Consider the following 20,097-nt stretch of genomic DNA (forward strand, 5'->3'; position numbering starts at 1 on the left):
TTTTCTTTATTTGTGTGCAAGGAATGTTTCCTGAAAGTTTCGCCGTAACTTTCCGTAACACCATTTATATCAGTGACCATGATTCATTTGTAAGCACCTAATATTAGGTGATGCAGATTCTCATTGAGATTTATGTGGATCATATTTCAGAGAAATACCCTCCAGTTTATCGATTGCTGCAAATGGATGAGCGGACTCTTTTGAAATTATCATCTTTTGATTTATTTACGTTGATACTTCATGTACTGTCGCGATATTATGCGGAAAATTAACGTTAGTCACAAGCTGCCATAGAGAATTAAATTCCAGTGTATTATAAAAAGAAAAAGCCTAGCAATTTCTCAAGGAAATTCCATTTTCCAGTTCAATGTGATCATTTAGGATAGTCTGTCGTTCCATATCTACATCGATACTCTGAAAACTATTTTAAAGTGCATGGAAATAAGATACCTTCAACTAAAAAGCATACTGGAGTTGAATTGCGTATGTTTCGAGGCCAGAGTTTTTCTATGTTCGGTACCGCGTCTTGTTGTAAACAACTATCACTGGTGACACCAACTTTTGGGCCACGGTTAGTAGCCTTCTTCAGGATCTACTGGTTTCACCAGTAACTGCTTTTTACGTTACGATGCTGTACTGTACCAAAAAAACTTCCGTGTTATAGTTTCCTACTGTTCGATTCGCGTATGGAGCGCGATAAGAATGACTTTAAATGGCTCAATGAGAGCTGTAACTAGTCGAGTAATCTGTAGCACATTTCTAGATTCCTCAATACTGGTTCTTGGAACATGATAAACCAGCTGTCAGCGATTCGTTGACTTGTGTCTTCAAGCGTCTACCCAATCACCAAGCATCTTCAGGTTTGTAAGCATTTTCCTGACGCTTTCCCGTTGGCTAAATAAAGCACTAACTGCTCATGTTGTCTCTTTTCTATTCGTTCAATGCCATGTGCTAGTCATACCTGGTGTGGGGCCCAAACACTTGAGTAATATTCTGAGCGGAGATACACGAGTGTTTTGTAAGCATTTTCCTTTGTAGAGCGGTTACATTTTCCCAGTTTCTTCCAACCAATAAACAGAAGTATGCTACTTGCTGTATCTGTAACTGAGCCTCTGCTTGGTCGTTATGAAAGAAAAGTTTCAATTCTTTCATTAGGTACAGTTATTGCCTTTGTCTGCAAAATCAGTAATATTTAATCGATACAATCCTCTGAACTTCTTGTCTGATAGGAAGGGGAAAATTTCGTGATCGCCTACTGCAAAGAAATATACAAGAAGATACCAATGAAATTATTATGATTTTAGTGCACGATATACCATGACACAAAAAGTTTTACTTTTTGACGTTTCATCATCATCGTAAATAAATCAAAAGTTTGTAGTTCCACTAGCAACCTTTTCGTTTATTTTCAAGAAGATCCATCCAGAGACTGCAGCAACAGATTAAGACACCGAGAAAGTGCCCAGCGTGGCGTAGAACGATAGGTGAAAACGGTGGTATGGAGTAGCTTACGCCACAATCGTGCCAGGGCAAATAGTACAGAATATTGACATGATAAATTAATCACAAATCTCTGTTGGAAATGTATGCTGCATTTGCAGAATGGTGAAGAGGTGCAAAACAAATATGCAATATATCGACTGTTTTAAAAAGGTATAAACAAATTTTGTCAACTGATGTGTTGCTGCGTAAACGAAACAGCAATAACAGCGTAAAGTAGAGACAGGTTAATTGACGCTAATGAAAAAAACTAAGTGAACGTCATCTGACGTAAAGCTTTTGTGGAGCGTATTTTCTTGGATCTAAAACCTATTGTTCCGATTAATTAAGTTGTAAAGATATATCATCATTCCTCAACTGCAATAGAAGAAGTATACGTCTAGTATCTTTCCTGTAGCTATACATGGTACTAAATATCTGCCTCTTTCTCCAATTTCCCCATACGAATCTAAAGGAAACCACCCGGTAACTTGTGTCTGATAAATCTAATTTAACGCTTTATGTGTTCTTATTGTGCTAGCTTCTCCCTCGGCATAATCCAACTGTCTTCCTTCTGTATAACACTGTACAAGTAACTCTGTCCTATTGTCAACTTTATTCCCTCTTTTCTCGTCCCATCCATTTCTGTCTTTTTTGTTCTTCCAGTGCATCTGTTAAATTCATCCTGTTAAATCTAGTTCTTTCCCAGATCAGTCTTTTTCTAATGATCTTGGGATTGAAGCTCTTCTGTCCGTGTTTGCTTATAAATAGACTGGTTTTTAGAGGTGATCCAACTCGGGAAAAACACAATTTTATTCCTTCCTCTATTTCAAAGACATATTTGTGTCTGGTTCTTGAAGAGGGGCAGCAGTCTTTTCAGTAGTTGCAGGGGCAACAGTCTGGATGATTGACTGATCTGGCCCTGAACACTAACCAAAACGGCCTTGCTGTTGTGGTACTGCGAACGGCTGAAAGCAAGGGGAAAATACAGCCGTAATTTTTCCCGAGGGCGTGCAGCTTTACTGTGTGATTAAATGATGATGGCGTCCTCTTGGGTAAAATATTTCGGAGGTAAAATAGTCCCCCATTCCGATCTCCGGGCGGGGACTACTCAAGAGGACGTCGTTATCAGGAGAGAGAGAACTGGCGTTCTACGGATCGGAACGTGGAATGTCAGATCCCTTAATCGGGCAGGTAGGTTAGAAAATTTAAAAAGTGGAATGGATAGGTTAAAGTTAGATATAGTGGGAATTAGTGAAGTTCGTTGGCAGGAGGAACAAGACTTTTGGTCAGGTGAATACAGGGTTATAAATACAAAATCAAATAGGAGTAATGCAGTAGTAGATTTAATAATGAATAAAAAAATAGGAGTGCGGGTAAGCTACTACAAACAGTATAGTAAACACATTATTGTGGCCAAGATAGACACGAAGCCAATGCCTACTACAGTAGTACAAATTTATATGCCAACTACCTCTGCAGATGATGAAGAAATTGATGAAATGTATGATGAGATAAAAGAAATTATTCAGGTAGTGAAGGGAGACGTAATTAGTCATGGGGGACTGGAATTCCACAGTAGAAAAAGGAAAAGAAGGAAACGTAGTAGATGAATATGGTGTGGGGCTAAGAAATGAAAGGGGAAGCCGCCTGGTAGAATTTTGCACAGAGCATAACTTAATCATAGCTAACACTTGGTTCACCAATCATGAATGAAGGTTGTATACATGGAAGAACTCTGGAGATACTAGAAGGTTTCAGGTAGATTAGATAATGGTAAGACATAGATTTAGGAACCAGATTTTAAGTTGTAAGACATTTCCAGGGGCAGATGTGGACTCTGACCACTGAAGAAGCTGCAAAAAGGTGGCAATTTAAGGAGATGGGACCTGGATAAACTGAAAGAACCAGAGGCTGTACAGAGTGTCGGGGAGAGCACAAGGGAACAATTGACAGGAATGGGGGAAAGAAATACAGTAGATGAAGAATGGGTAGCTTTGAGGAATGAGAGAGTGAAGGCAGCAGAGGATCAAGTAGGTAAAAAGACGAGGGCTAGTAGAAATCCTTGGGTAACAGAAGAGATACTGAATTTAATTGATGAAAGGAAAAAGTACAAAAATTGCAGTAAGTGAAGCAGGCAAAAAGGAATACAAACGTCTCAAAAATGAGATCGACAGGAAGTGCAAAATGGTTAAGCAGGGATGGCTAGAGGACAAATGTAAGGATGTAGAGGCTTATCTCACGAGGGGTAAGATAGATACTGCCTACAGGAAAATTAAAGAGACCTCTGAAGAAAGAGAACCACTTGCATGAATATCAAGAGCTCAGATGGAAACCCAGTTCTAAGCAAATAAGGGAAAGCAGAAATGTGGAAGGAGTTTATAGAGGGTCTATACAGGGGCGATGTTCTTGAGGACAATATTACGGCAATGGAAGAGGAGGTAGATGAAGATGAAATGGGAGATATGATACTGCGTGAAGAGTCTGACAGAGCACCGAAAGACCTGAGTCGAAACAAGGCCCTGGGAGTAGACAACATTCTATTAGAACTACTGACAGCCTTGCGAGAGCCAGGCCTAACAAAACTCTACCATCTAGTGAGCAAGGTGTATGAGACAGGCGAAATAGCTTGAGACTTCAAGAAGAATATAATAATTCAAATCCCAAAGAAATCAGAAGTTGACAGATGTGAAAAGTACCGAACTATCAGTTTAATAAGTCACAGCTGCAAAATACTAACGCGAATTCCTTACAGACGAATGGAAAATCTGGTAGAAGCCGACCTCGGGGAAGATCAGTTTGGATTCCGTAGCAATCTTTGAACACGTGAGGCATTACTGACCCTACGACTTATCTAAGAAGAAAGATTAAGGAAAGGCAAACCTACGTTTCTAGCATTTGTAGACTTAGAGAAAGCTTTTGACAATGTTGACTGGAATACACACTTTCAAATTCTGAAGGCAGCAGGGGTAAAATACAGGGAGTGAAAGGCTATTTACAATTTGTACAGAAAGCAGATGGCAGTTGTAAGAGTCGAGGGATACAGAAGGGAAGCAGTGGTTGGAAAAGAATTGAGGCAGAGTTGTAGCCTCTCCCCGATGTTATTCAATCTGTATATTGAGCAAGCAGTGAAGGAAACAAAAGAAAAATTCGGAGTAGGTATTAAAATCCATGGAGAAGAAATAAAAACTTTGAGGTTCGCCGACGACATTGTAATTCTGTCAGAGACAGCACAGGACTTGGAAGAGCAGTTGAATGGAATGGATAGTGTCTTGAAAGGAGGATATGAGATGAACATCAACGAAAGCAAAACGAGGATAATGGAATGTAGTCGAATTAAGTCGGGTGATGCTGAGGGAATTAGATTAGGAAATGAGAACTTAAAGTAGTAAAGGAGTTTTGCTATTTGGGGAGCAAAATAACTGATGATGGTCGAAGTGGAGAGGATATAAAATGTAGACTGGCAATGTCAAGGAAAGCGTTTCTGAAGAAGAGAAATTTGTTAACATCGAGTATTGATTTAGGTGTCAGGAAGTCGTTTCTGAAAGTATTTGTATGGAGTGTGGCCATCTATGGAAGTGAAACATGGACGATAATTAGTTTAGACAAGAATAGATTTGAAGCTTTCGAAATGTGGTGCTACAGAATAATGCTGAAGATTAAATGGGTAGATCACATAACTAATTAGGAGGTATTGAATAGACTTGGGGATAAGAGGAGTTTGTGGCACAACTTGACTAGAAGAAGGGATCGGTTGATAGGACATGTTCTGAGGCATCAATGGATCACAAATTTAGCATTAGAGCGCAGCGTGGAGGGTAAAAATCGTAGAGGTAGACCAAGAGATGAATACACTAAGCAGATTCAGAAGGATGTAGGTTGCAGTAGGTACTGGGAGATGAAGAAACTTGCACAGGATAGGGTAGCATGGAGAGCTGCATCAAACCAGTCTCAGGACTGAAGACCACAGCAACAACAACATACAACTTTATTACTACTGCTACGCGGAGTGGGATCCTTACCAAATATGATTGAAAGACAACATGGAAAAAGTTCAAAGAAGGGCAGCATGTTTTGTATTATCGCGAAATATGGGAGAGAATACAACAGAAATGAAACACGATTTGGGGTGGACATCATTACAACAAAGGCGTTTTTAGTTGCGGCGGAGTCTTCTCAAGAAATTTCAATCACCAAATTTCTCCTCCGAATGCGAAAATATTTTGTTGGCACCGACCTGCATAGGGAAAACTTTAATAAACGTGCTATCTCAGGCTGCAGCCATTGTGGAAATCTTCCAATAAAGCGCTGCAGCTAGCTTAATGTATTTTCATTCATTACGACGTTTCGGTTACTGACATCATCAAAACAAAATATAGATCTCGTAACAGAAAGCTCAGTATCTTTTGCAATGAAGCTAGGAACTTGGCAGTAAACGCCCTGCCTAAGAAGTTTTACTGTAACAGCATCCGAACTTTATTTTATGAGTTAAGTTTTAATCTCATGATGGCAGTACTTGAAACATCGTAAAAAATAAAAATATATTAAGTCATCTAGATGGCTTTTATTCGCAAAAATCAAATTTCTTTTTTTTTTTTTACTTAGTTCATTTAAATAAAAGCAGATCAAGCTGTAAAATAAGAACACGGATTTTCATTACCGGGCCAGAACGTCTTGAAATTCATCTGCATCTACATGGATATTCTGCAAATCACCCCGGCAGAGGATTCATCGAACCACCTTCACAATTCTTTATTATTCCAGTCTCGTATAGCGAGCGGAAAGAAACAACCTCCGTGCGAGGTCTGATTTCCCCATATTTTATTATGGTGATCGTTTTCCCTATGCAGGTCGGTGCCAACAAAATATTTTCGCATTCGGAGGAGAAATTTGGTGACTGAAATTTTTTGAGAAGACTCCGCCGCAACTAAAAACGCCTTTGTTGTAATGATGTCCACCCCAAATCGTGTTTCATTTCTGTTGTATTCTCTCCCATATTTCGCGATAGTACAAAACATGCTGCCCTTCTTTGAACTTTTTCCATGTAGTCTTTCAATCATATTTGGTAAGGATCCCACTCCGCGTAGCAGTACTCTTAAAGAGGACGGACAAGAGTAGTGTAGGCAATCTCTTTAGTAGATCTGTTACATTTTCTAAGTGCACTGCGAATAAAACGCAGCCTTTAGTTAGCCTTACCCACGACATTTTGTGTGTGTTCTTTCCAATTCAGGCTGTTCGTAATAGTTCTTCCTAGGTATTTAGTTCAATTTACGTCCTTCAGATTTGACTGATTTATTGTGTAACCGAAGTTTAACGGATTACTGTTAGCACTCATGTGGATGACCTCACACTTTTTATTATTTCGGGTCAATTGTCAAATGTAGCCCCATACAGATATCTTTTCTAAATCGTTTGCCAGTTTATTTTGATCTTCTGATGACTTTACTAGTCGATAAGCGACAGCGTAATCTGCAAACAGCCTAAGACGGCTGCTCAGATTGTCTACCAAATCGTTAATATAGATAAGGAACAGCAAAGAGCATACAACACTACCTTGAGAAACGCCAGAAATCACTCCTGTTATACACGATTACTTTCCGTCAATTTCTACGAACTGTGACCTTTCTAACAGGAAATCAGGAATCCAGTCGCATAACTGAGACGATATTCCACAAGAACGCAATTTCTCTACAAACCCCTTGCGTGGTACAGTGTCAAAAGCCTCCCGGAAATCCAGATATATATAGAATCTATTTGAAATCCCTTGTCAATATCACTCAACACTTCCTGTGAGTAACCAGCTAGTTGTGTTTCACAAGGACGATGTTTTCTAAGACCGTGTTCACTGTGTGTCAATAAACCGTTTCCTGCGAGGTACTTCATAATGTTCGAGCACAATATATGTTCCAAAAACCTGCTGCACATCGACGTTAATGATTCGGGCTTGTAATTAAGTGGACTACTCCTACTACTTTTCTTGAATATTGATGTGACCCGTGCAACTTTGCAGTCTTTATGTAATGCATCATTGGTACAGAGAACTTCATATATTCCAGCCTGGACCAAGTATCACGCACACTGCCCAGAAAAGTTACTTTCCTAAAGCGGCTGGCGGTGAGGGAGTTGTGAGTGATGAATCTAAGTAAACACGCCAGCCGTAGAGCTGCCCTGCCAGTCTCTCACTGGCCTCCGCCGTCCTCGGTGTGTTGCAGGAAGCCGGAGCCGGGCAAGCCCGTGTGCCGCGCGGGTGCGTGCCGGGTCTGCCTCAAGAGCTTCAAGCCCGAAGACTTCTTCCGCACGTGCTTCGAGTGCACCCAGAAGGTGTGCGAGGACTGCGCCTCCTACTCCAAGCTCGACGAGAACCAGGACGAGGTGAGCACCGCCACACACTTGTTGTCTACGCTTGCTCCTGCACACGCAGTTCCACGTTGTTACCTACACTGTACCACTTTCACGGAACAGAGAAACTCGAGGTAGATGACTCTGGTTTGCAGTTGTCCAAAGAAAACCTAATTTCACAGAGCAAGACTTTTCAGCTTGTTCGTATTTCCCGTGTTACTGGTTGACATTATAAGCGAGCACAAAAGTACAGCGTGTTTCAAAAAGAATATACGTATTTCGAATGCACATATTTATTAAACTTTAAGACACACGAATATAATACCTTTCACACATATTTACTAACCTCTCAAGTTCAGATTACAGATGTTCAACATGTCCTCCATCAGTGACACGAACAATATCATATCGACACTCAAATTTTTCCCGTACTCGTTCAAGCATCTCCTTCGTCACTGATGTTATGGCAGTACGGATCCGGTTCTTCAACTCTTCCAGGTTCTGTGGGAATGGTGGTACATAAACGTTGTCTTTAACGAAACCCCACAGGAAGAAGACAGAGGGTGTCAAATCCGATGACTGTGAAGCCCAGCTGACAGATGCCAAGTCGCCAGCTCCTTGACGACCAATCCCACAGTTCGGTAGAGTTTCATTCAGATCAATTATTCAAAAACAGTCTTAATCGCATTTATTATTATTATTATAGCACCATCCGGTTTCAATCCGACGTAGGGGTCATCTTCTGGGGGTTTACACTCTGAAATTATAGCTATAGACTCCATTATACAACAGATAAAATTACGAAAATTTAAAATATGTTACCCACTGGTCGACTGCTGGTGGTGTCACCTTGGTTTAAGATAAATTTAATTCACAGTAAATAACAGTAAACGGAACCATTCCATTTAAAAAGAGTTACAACTATAGTGTTAACTATAAAATAATAACAAATATTCCGTAATCAATTCGTAAAAGTATATTACATTATGTGCCATAATATAAAGTAAAACAATTTGTGACAAATGACTAATAATTACATATAATAAACTGTATTAAATGCTGCTTATCGCCGCTGGGGGTGTTGCCGTCTATTCACATGACCTCAGCACGCTATTTAAGCCCATACAAAGGGTTAGTCTCGCATAGTTTCCTGCCGTTATGTAGACAGGAGTGACACCACCAGCAGTCGACCAATGGGTAACATATTTTAAATTTACGTAATTTTAGCTGTTCTATGATGGAGTCTTTGTGACGGATATCTATAATTTCACAATGTAAACGCCTAGAAGATTACCCCTACGTCGGGTTGAAACCGGTTGGCGGTATAATAACAATAAATGCGATTAAGACTGTTTTTGGATAATTGATTAATCATACTAATCGCTGCTTCATCTCCACAACCATGTTGTAGAAAAATTTTATTCAGATATTCACGCACTTGGCGACTCCAGTGACGGGGAGCCCCGTCTTGTTGGAAAATGAAGTTGTCTTCGTTCAGTCTCGGAGACAACCAGTTCTGTAACATAAAAAGATACTGCTGACCGTTAACGTGTTTCCATCAAAGATGAATGGGCGTAACAGATGATCGGGATATCGTACAAAACACATTGACTTTGGGTGACATTCGTACATGTTCTAAGGCTGTGTTGGGTTCTGTAGGCCCCAAATTCGAACATTGTGTTTGTTTACGTGACCACTAACATGGAAAGTCACGTCATCACTGAACACGATACGTTGTCCGAAAGTGTTATCATTGTCAATAGCATCAAGAATCTCGTTACAGAATTCCACCTGCTTGCGTTTGTCATCAGGCCTCAGAACTTGTAACAGCTGTAACTTCTACGGATTCATAACCAACCGACGTCTCAAAACACGCCAATTTGTTGTTGTAGACGGTTGTAACTCCCGACTGGCACGACGAGCTGATTTTGAAGGACTACGTTGGAAAACATTATGAATTCGTGCCATATTTTCTTCAGGAACACGAGGGCGGCCAGGACACTTTCCTTTACATACACATCCTGTATCTAGAAACTGCCGATATCATCAGCGAGTTTTCCATCCATTCGGAGGATCAATTTGGTACCTCAGCTTGAAACGTCTTTGCACTGTAATCACGGAATTGCACTTCGCAAACTCGAGAACACAAAATGATTTCTGCTGCGGAGTGGCCATTTTAAACATGCTACGGTTACCAAGGAAAACAGAAGACAACTGACATCTACCGGCTATTAATTAAATTAGACTCTGTATTCGTTTCTCCAATAGTCGATCCGCGGCGCACCGATCGATAATTTGGACTAAATTATACTTTGTAATACGTATATCCTTTTTGAAACAGCCTGTATATTAGAAACATGACTGTACAAATTTTCTAGATCTCCTCCTAAACCATTGGGTTGATTTCAGCTGAACTTGAGTGACATCGCACAAACTGTATTGAAACATCCACTTCTTTGTTGAGGGTGGGGGTGAAAAGAACTGAATAACGCCTGAAGCAATTTTAACCAAGTTTTGTATCCACATGGCTCATTACCTATTTGATTATTTGTATAAAAATTAAGTACCCGTCGTCTAGGGGTAGCGTCTTTGATTCATAATCAAAACATCTTCATTCCCGGTTCGATCCCCGCCACTGCCTAAATTTTAATAAATAATCAGCATTGGCGGCGGAAGACTTCCGGCATAAGAAGTCAGCCTCATTCTGCACGGCCTTGTCAAAGAGGGCGGAGGAGCGGATAGAGGTTCAGGGCACTCCCTTGTCCTAGGGGTGGGAAATTGCCCCTAAAGGCGGAAGAAACAGCAATGATCAACGACATGAGGATGCAGAAGGCAATGGAAACCACTGCATTAAAGACACGTAACGTGTATCCACAGGACATGTGGCTTGTATTTGAAGAAGTGTCATGATGACCTCTCCATTGGCAAAAGATTCCGGAATAGTCCCACATTCGGATATCCGGGAGGGGACTGCCAAGGGGGAGGTTACCATAAGGAAAAGATTGAATAATCAACGAAAGGTTAACGTTCTACGAGTCGGTGCGTGGAATGGCAGAAGCTTGAACGTGGTAGGGAAACTGGAAAATCTGAAAAGGGAGATGAAAAGGCTCAATCTAGATGTAGTAGGGGTCAGTGAAGTGAAGTGGAAGGAAGACAAGGATTTCTGGTCAGATGAGTATTGGGTAATATCAACAGCAGCAGAAACTGGTATAACAGGTAGGATTCGTTATGAATAGGGAGGTAGGGCAGAGGGTGTGATACTTTGAACAGTTCAGTGACCGGGTTGTTCTAATCAGAATCGACAGCAGACCAACACCGACAACGATAGTTCAGGTATACATGCCGACGTCGCAAGCTGAAGATGAACAGATACAGAAAGTGTATGAGGACATTGAAAGGGTAATGCAGTATGTAAAGGGGGACGAAAATCTAACAGTCATGGGCGACTGGTATGCAGTTGTGGGGGAAGGAGTAGAAGAAAAGGTTACAGGGGAATATGGGCTTGGGACAAGGAATGAAAGAGGAGAAGAACTAATTGAGTTCTGTAACAAGTTTCAGCTAGTAATAGCGAAACCCTGTTCAAGAATCACAAGAGGAGGAGGTCTACTTGGGAAAGGCCGGGATTTACGGGAAGATTTCAATTAGATTACATCATGGTCAGACAGAGATTCCGAAATCAGATACTGGATTGTAAGGCGTACCCAGGAGCAGATATAGACTCAGATCACAATATAGTAGTGATGAAGAGTAGGCTGAAGTTCAAGACATTAGTCAGGAAGAATCAATACGCAAAGAAGTGGGATACGGAAGTACTAAGGAATGACGAGATACGTTTGAAGTTCTCTAACGCTGTAGATACAGCAATAAGGAATAGCGCAGTAGGCAGTACAGTTGAAGAGGAATGGCCATCTCTAAAAAGGGCCATCACAGAAGTTGGGAAGGGAAACATAGGCACAAAGAAGGTAGCTGCGAAGAAACCACGGGTAACAGAAGAAATACTTCAGTTGATTGATGAAAGGAGGAAGTACAAACATGTTCCGGGAGAATCAGGAATACAGAAATACAAGTCGCTAAGAAATGAAATAAATAGGAAGTGCAGGCAAGCTAAGACGAAATGGCTGCAGGAAAAATGTGAAGACATCGAGAAAGATATGATTGTCGGAAGGACAGACTCAGCATAGAGGAAAGTCAAAACAACCTTTAGTGACATTAAAAGCAACGGTGGTAACATTAAGAGTGCAACGGGAATTCCACTGTTAAATGCAGAGGACAGAGCAGATAGGTGGAAGGAATACACTGAAAGCCCCTACAAGGGTGAAGATTTGTCTGATGTGATAGAAGAAGAAACAGGAGTCGATTTAGAAGAGATAGGGGATCCAGTATTAGAATCGGAATTTAAAAGAGCTTTGGGGACTTACGGCCAAATAAGGCAGAAGGGATAGATAACATTCGATCAGAATTTCTAAAATCATTGGGGGAAGTGGCAACAAAACGACTATTCACGTTGGTGTGTAGAATATATGAGTCTGGCGATATACCATCTGACTTTCGGAAAAGCATCATCCACACAATTCCGAAGACGGCAAGAGCTGACAAGTGCGGGAATTATCGCACAATCAGCTTAACAGCTCATGCATCGAAGCTGCTCACAAGAATAATATACAGAAGAATGAAAAAGAAAATTGAAAATGCGCTAGGTGACGATCAGTTTGGCTTTAGGAAAAGTAAAGGGACGAGAGAGGCAATTCTGACGTTACGGCTAATAATGGAAGCGAGGCTAAAGAAAAATCAAGACACTTTCATAGGATTTGTCGACCTGGAAAAGCGTTCGACAATATAAAATGGTGCAAGCTGTTCGAGATTCTGAAAAAAGTAGGGGTAAGCTATAGGGAGAGACGGGTCATATACAATATGTACAACAACCAAGAGGGAATAATAAGAGTGGACGATCAAGAACGAAGTGCTCGTATTAAGAAGGGTGTAAGACAAGGCTGTAGCCTTTCGCCCCTACTCTTCAATCTGTACATCGAGGAATCAAATGATGGAAATAAAAGAAAGGTTCAGGAGTGGAATTAAAATACAAGGTGAAAGGATATCAATGATACGATTCGCTGATGACACTGCTATCCTGAGTGAAAGTGAAGAAGAATTAAATGATCTGCTGAACGGAATGAACAGTCTAATGAGTACACAGTATGGTTTGAGAGTAAATCGGAGAAAGACGAAGGTAATGAGAAGTAGTAGAAATGAGAACAGGGAGAAACTTAACATCAGGATTGATGGTCACGAAGTCAATGAAGTTAAGGAATTCTGCTACCTAGGCAGTAAAATAACCAATGACGGACGGAGCAAAGAGGACATCAAAAGCAGACTCGCTATGGCAAAAAAGGCATTTCTGGCCAAGAGAAGTCTACTAATAGCAAATACCGGCCTTAATTTGAGGAAGAAATTTCTGAGGATGTACGTCTGGAGTACAGCATGGACTGTGGGAAAACCGGAACAGAAGAGAATCGAAGCATTTGAGATGTGGTGCTATAGACGAATGTTGAAAATTAAGTGGACTGATAAGGTAAGGAATGAGGAGGTTCTACGCAGAATCGGAGAGGAAAGGAATATGTGGAAAACACTGATAAGGAGAAGGGACAGGATGATAGGACATCTGCTAAGACATGAGGGAATGACTTCCATGGTACTAGAGGGAGCTGTAGAGGGCAAAAACTATAGAGGAAGACAGAGATTGGAATACGTCAAGCAAATAATTGAGGACGTAGGCTGCAAGGGCTACTCTGAGATGAAGAGGTTAGCACAGGAAAGGAATTCGTGGCAGGCCGCATCAAACCAGTCAGTAGACTGATGACAAAAAAAAAAAAAAAAAAAAAAAATTACGGCGGGGTAATATGTCTCTGCCACTCCTACAGGAGAGGTTGGAGGCGAAAAGCTGTGGCATGTAAAGAGCAATATTATATCGAATCCCTCAATTTTCGATGTCATTTGGCTCATTGGTGACAGTCCCGATGGCATTTCACCTTTAGGGAGACTGCGTGGGGCGGCGTGAGTGGCAATGCAGAGACAGTGACATATCATTATATCTCTGTAGCTTCTGAATCAGTATCTAGTATACTTCGCACATGTACCTGATACTTTCAAAAAAAATTACTGTGACACTAAGGTGCCCCTAGCACCAATGCGGCTCCGGGAGGAGGTTAAAAGGGGTGGCATGAATGTGCAACTCAGGAACTCCTGCAGCACATTCAACCAAATATGGAATATTTTTGGAAAAATGTCCAAGTAACACCTTCAGCTACTGGTGAAATTCTGTATTTACATAACCAGCTTCAGTACAGATTCATTAAAGTTTTGACAGCTTCATTTCTTAGGCGAAATATCATTACCGTCAAGTGATAAAATCTGGAATTAGACTCTATTTCATATCGTAATATAAATTACATCGGTAATCTATAAAAACTGTGCTTGGTAATGTACTCATTTATATTTGTAGACTGAAAGTGTGATTTATATTACGACATTATAATAGTGTCTATTTCAGGGCTTTATCATTTGACCATAATTATTAGATATTTGGCGTAACACGAAGCTGTCGATACTTCTATCAACCTAATGATGGTCTGTCAATAAAAACTGGTTGTCTAAATAAATAATTTTACCAGCAGTTTCACGTGGCAGTATGATATTTTTCAAAAATATATGATCTATGGTAATATAAATTTGATCTGATAAACAAGTTTAGTATATTTATTCGTATAAACATACTGTTGGAGTAAGACTTCCAAATACACATAGCGGTGGAAGAGGGGGGGGGGGGGGCAGGTGATTGTGGAGATGAGAATCGGTGACGTATAAAAAAAGTTCGAAAATGACCTGTTGGTGTTTCTTTCCCGTATTTACTTGATCTGGAATACTTTAAAAGCTTAAAGCGCAACGTGATCCTTGTCTGTGTTGTTCAGTGTGTCATTCACACCACAGGAACGAGCATTGCAGATATCCGATAATTTTTTAGCGTGTTTTGGGGCCAAAGATGATGCCACACGGCTGAACACCACAGATACATTTAGCGTCCTCTCTGGACTCGCACGGTGTAGAATAGCGGAGGATCAGATATCAGCCAGAGACTGTTACTTTCTCGTAACGGCAATCAGTTAGTGTTGCGAAAATGCCTCACAGGAAATGGAAACCGACCGATCAGATTCAAAGTAAAGAGAAAAAGCGGAACTATTGCTGTCAAAAGACTCTTGCGATAAGCAAAATAAAAAAAATTAAATAATTGTCAAGAAACGAGATGAGATACTATTTTCACGTCAAAAAAATTGAACCTTTGTCCACGACCTAAGCAAACTTTAAAATTTCTTCAGGATTCAAATTAAACTACAGAGTGAAATTCTTTACAGATACAGATAAAATATGTATTCAAATATGCATGAAAAATGTAAAATGCCTGTGATATATGCAGGGCATTAGCAGGGTAAATATAGATATTTTCATTGGTGACTGAGGACAGAATACTCAGAAACATTACATCAGTATTTACTTCGTTTGCAGACTAATAACTACAGCTATTAGGAGTAGAATGTTTTTAGATTGGTTACTGTCTCCAAGGACATGTGGCAAGAGCGAGCCATCAATGGTTATCTTCCGCTCGGCAGCAGCTCAGGTGTTGAAATGTGGACGCGTGGACCCAAAAAAATTAATCTATGCTGACTGGCGTAGATCACTTATTGGCGCAGTTACGACCACGCAGAAAACATTAGGTAGTGAATTATGTGATATATTTGCGGGCAGACTGTTAGAGACAGAGAAAAAGCAACGAACACACCGAAGTGGGTTCACGTTAAGGTACCAATGATCACAATGTCTACAGTTATACTCCTAACATGCTGTATATATACATATGTAAAATATATCCGACATATGCGTGCACAAGCTGTGGTTAAAACATTCTGTAAAGTTATTTCAGTGAAATTCTCATGAAAAATTTTAGTGGCTAAAACTGTCTCAACCAACTAGTCTATAAGTAGGCTATAAGTAGTACTTGGCTGATGACGGCATCATAACATTCTACGTGTCAATGCTTTTAGTGAAATTTTTACTACCTTTGAAGCAATTAGATGATTTACATGAGTATTTGACTGAAATAAACTCCATACCTTTCAGCTAACCTCTGAAGATACCTGTTAATAAGAAACTCAGCTTAGAAGAAGATCCGTCATGAATTTATCCGTCGTGCTAGTAAGGGAGCTTACCATATTTGGCTGCACATTAATAATATATCCTGGTGCTAACAGAAAATGCTGGAAAGCATGGCTTGTTGCAATGTGAGTCCTGCACGTATAGAGTAACGCGCAGTACGCTGGTTTGCTTTAGAGGATGATGGGCCAGACACGGAACGCATCCGAGCGGCAAATTAACGACCATGGTCTGGCACAGCGGGCAGCCTGACTCTGACTTTTGCACGGCTTCTCAGGCTCGTTTAGGCAAATACTTGGCTCGTCCCCAACTTCTGCCTCGGAGAATACGATACAGAAACAGTTAAAATACTATTACGCACAGAACGATGTTTAAATTCATAGACCGATGGCACACACACGACTTCCCTTTCTTAAGTAAACTTTACAACTGTGGCGTCGGAAAGGACATCCACCCATAAGGATAAACAATTAAAAAAATCCCAAATTCTTGAAAAAGCAGACCCTGTGCTACTTGGGGTAAACGCTGGGATATGAAAGAGTGAAATACGCATGTTATAATGTGAGCCGCAAACAACGCTGCAGTTTGTGGCGGATGTGTTTCACCTCTAGGTAAATGTAAATATGTGCTAATAATCCGATTTTTATATTTCAACGACATTATCGGCTGAAAAATTTAAGACTTATTGTTGACACGTGTTATTGATGTGTGTTGGGGTCTCCTAGACCGCGCCCCGTGAAATACGTACGTGGTTTCTTCTGTACGATACCGTATACATTACTTTAATACAGTCACAATTAGTTTAGCTGGAGGGTATGTCTTATATACAGGTAAACGGGAAATGATTAACACGTGTGACCATGTGCCTTGTATGGATCCTATGTACCTCTACCAATTAAGGCCTAAGTCACGAGGTGTGGTCTCTCGGACTGCGCGAAAATTTTCGAACTCGCTCTCCAAGACCAGTTGTGGTGGAATGCTTCTGTACCCCTTCTACCCTCCTTAAATAACTGCCAAGACTACGATGTTTTGTTGTTGGTTGCGTTATCGCCTTCTGTGTTTATTGTTGACACGTGTTATTTATGTGTGTTGGGGTCTCCTAGACCGCGACTCGTGAACTACGTACGTGTTTTCTTCAGTACGATACCGTATAGCTCAAAATTTTTTACGAAGGATGTGTCAGTTTTAACTTTCCCGAGTTTGATGGGATTGTTAGTCGGTCTATGGAGGAAGGTGATAGTGATATAGATCAAGAAATAAACGAGAAAGACGTCGATTTTACATTAACCAGTGATCGCAGTTCTGCTATCGAACAAGAGTATCCTTCAGAGAAAGAACTTCAGGAAACTTGTAATGGAGATCTGTATGTTTCTTCAATGAAATACTTAAAATGTCTTAAAATCGAATGTGTTCTGAGTGGTGATAAGAAAAATGTAGTTCACAGCAATGAATGTAAGTTTGAAAGACTTTCTTTTTGTACCCATCAGGTGGAATTTTTATGTGCAAATTTAAACCCTGGAATTTAGTTTTATTTGGAAATTTATTTGCTGAAGAGACTGTACAATTTTTCAGAATGTAAAATTAAGTACTCTGACAGTCCATTTATGGATACTTTTTAAAAGAACCACACAGAATTCTTTGCTTTCATGTGATAGATAGCAAAATGTTGCAGGCTTTGTTTAGTACAACAAAATAAACTAAAATCATTTAACTGACACATAAATAATTCCAGAAATAAACATTATGTAGCATAAATTAAAAATTTCGAATGATTTTTGCCTCAAATCTCGGTTTCAGCATAGGGGTCCCAGAGACCCTACCTCTTCGTATACATTACAGAAAAGTGACCTCATGGCTTAAGGGTTAATACAGTTTAGTTACAATTCTTTCAAATTCAGTGCGAATACATACGTAAACATAAAATTATACACACGATAAGCTTCTCAGTTATAACAATTCCAGTTGGTATTCGTACATGTCACTATTATTACAAACCATTATCACTATAGTTACTGTCACTCTGGATTGTTCCTCATGAAAACCCAAATACTGTAGCTGCATTTTCGTATATGACCGTTACAGTTTCTTACCACTCACATGCGTTTGATCTTACCTACTTCAGCCCTATTGAGAAATAAAACTACTTCAAATGTAAAATCCTTTTATTCATAGGCACCAGTTGTTTCGCAGTACTTAGAGCAGCATCTTCAGGTGCATCTGTAAGTGCTGTGAAACCGGTAGTGTCTCAGAATAAAAGGATTTTACGGATGAAGTAGTTTTATGTCTCAATTTAATTTTTCGTGGCTGTGTTTAGTTGCTACTTCGGACACTTTTAATCAGGACATTACTTCTTTAACAATTCCCTATGACGGTCTCTTCCCTCACTACAGAAAAGAATATTGCTTTTATCACGTTTGCCCTGCTTTAGCCATCTTATAAATTTATTTCCTATTTTGTATCGATTACTATTCCACGTGACCAAGTCAAAATTCATCCCACTTTAACGACTCAGTAACTGTAAAAACCTTGTGTGGTCAATACTACGATGTCCAACGGTTGTCTGCGAAGTTACCAAATAACTTTACCTCCACTTACATTTGTTACAGCAAATCAATTTCAATACCAGCTCCCAAATAATGTAATGTTTCTAAAGAACCTGGTGTTACACAGTTCGTAATGAGCACATTATAAAACATTTGATATTGTAAGGTAGCTGCAAACGAAAAGTATATCAATTGTAGTATGTAAATACAAAGCGCGAAATAATATTAGCCTCCTGCAGAACGTCAAACAGCTGCGAATCTCTGTTCTGATGCCTTGAACCACTTTCAAAGAGACGTTAACGAAGTGGAGAAGTATGCTAATTGCTATGGTCAAATGTGGCACAGCCAGCCAATAGCGACACACAAACTTTTGATTGGTCAGTATTTGGGCGTTGAACAGCGACACACATCACCACTCAGTTCAACTTCAGAAACAGTTTCTGCGTTGTGACTTCAACAATACTGAAATTGATTTATCACTGGTAGGAAAGCAGTGGGAAAAATCACACTCGTCCAAACAGAAAAGATTAAATACATGTATAAAGTTATAGTAATTCAGATTGAAGCATAATTACTCAAATTCATATTTGAGTAAACACCTTCAGAGCGCTGTTATACATCGTAATTTAAAATGAATTTAGAATTTCCTATTACGGTTCCGAATCAGTTGCGGAAAATATATCGAATATGTATCGTGATTTGTCTGCACCTGAAACAGTATTCAGAGGATAAATTTAAGTATAGCCTGAAGAGTATACGTACATAGCAACCTCAATAACACAAATAATTAATTTAGTTGCAGATTCAATACGAATGCTGCACCGAACATTTACGATGTGGAAATAGCAATCAGTTTTATGCAATTGTGAACCAGGAATGAAAGCAACTTGATTTGGACCGCACTGATTATTTTTTTGTACATTTCCGAAATAGGAATTGCACACAGTAATTCACTTTCGGAGAGGAAATATTTGTGGTATGTAATCGCATGAGAACTTACTGATGCCTCCAACAGTTCGTTGCTTCCAGCGTATTAGGTTGCTGCGTTATTTCACAATATGCCCATTATAATGAGCGTATAAACAGTTGGTGGTAATTATTCACGGTTATCCACTTGTGAACTTCAGGTAATCTACCAGGTTTTTTTCCCTCGTTATAGCAGCGGACGATTAAGCCCACAAATTCTATTACGTATATGCTCATAGGTACGTTTCCAATACACATCAGTTATTGGAGAAGAAAAATAAAATGAAGTGTTTTACTCTATAGAAACGCCAAAAGTGGTTTTCTTTTATTACTCCGACCAGTTAACTTTACATTACTCTCATCTAACCTGCTGCTGAACGTTTTCTGTAGTCGATAAATGTATTATACACTGAACAGTGATTCAACGCAAACTTGAGACTCCATTCTACCCAGGTAAGAATATACAGTTTCACACACTCAGCTATAGATGGGTCGTGAAGATCGTTTTTCGGAAAGCAATTATTACTTGCTTGTAAAAAAAGAAGAATTCTCAGCAGAAAAATAACGA

At 39.9% G+C, this 20,097-nt stretch overlaps 1 protein-coding gene across 1 annotated transcript in view; it reads left to right on the forward strand.

The window, feature by feature from the left end:
- LOC126176362 (uncharacterized) overlaps positions 1-20,097 on the forward strand; it is a 1,325,137-nt gene that overhangs the window by 652,657 nt on the left and 652,383 nt on the right. The window contains exon 4 of the mRNA XM_049923517.1: positions 7,692-7,851. Within this exon, the coding sequence (XP_049779474.1) occupies positions 7,692-7,851 (160 nt within the window). The remainder of the gene's footprint in view (positions 1-7,691; positions 7,852-20,097) is intronic.

This window comes from Schistocerca cancellata, chromosome 3, assembly GCF_023864275.1.
Source record: "Schistocerca cancellata isolate TAMUIC-IGC-003103 chromosome 3, iqSchCanc2.1, whole genome shotgun sequence".
Classification (NCBI taxonomy): Eukaryota; Metazoa; Arthropoda; class Insecta; order Orthoptera; family Acrididae; genus Schistocerca; species Schistocerca cancellata.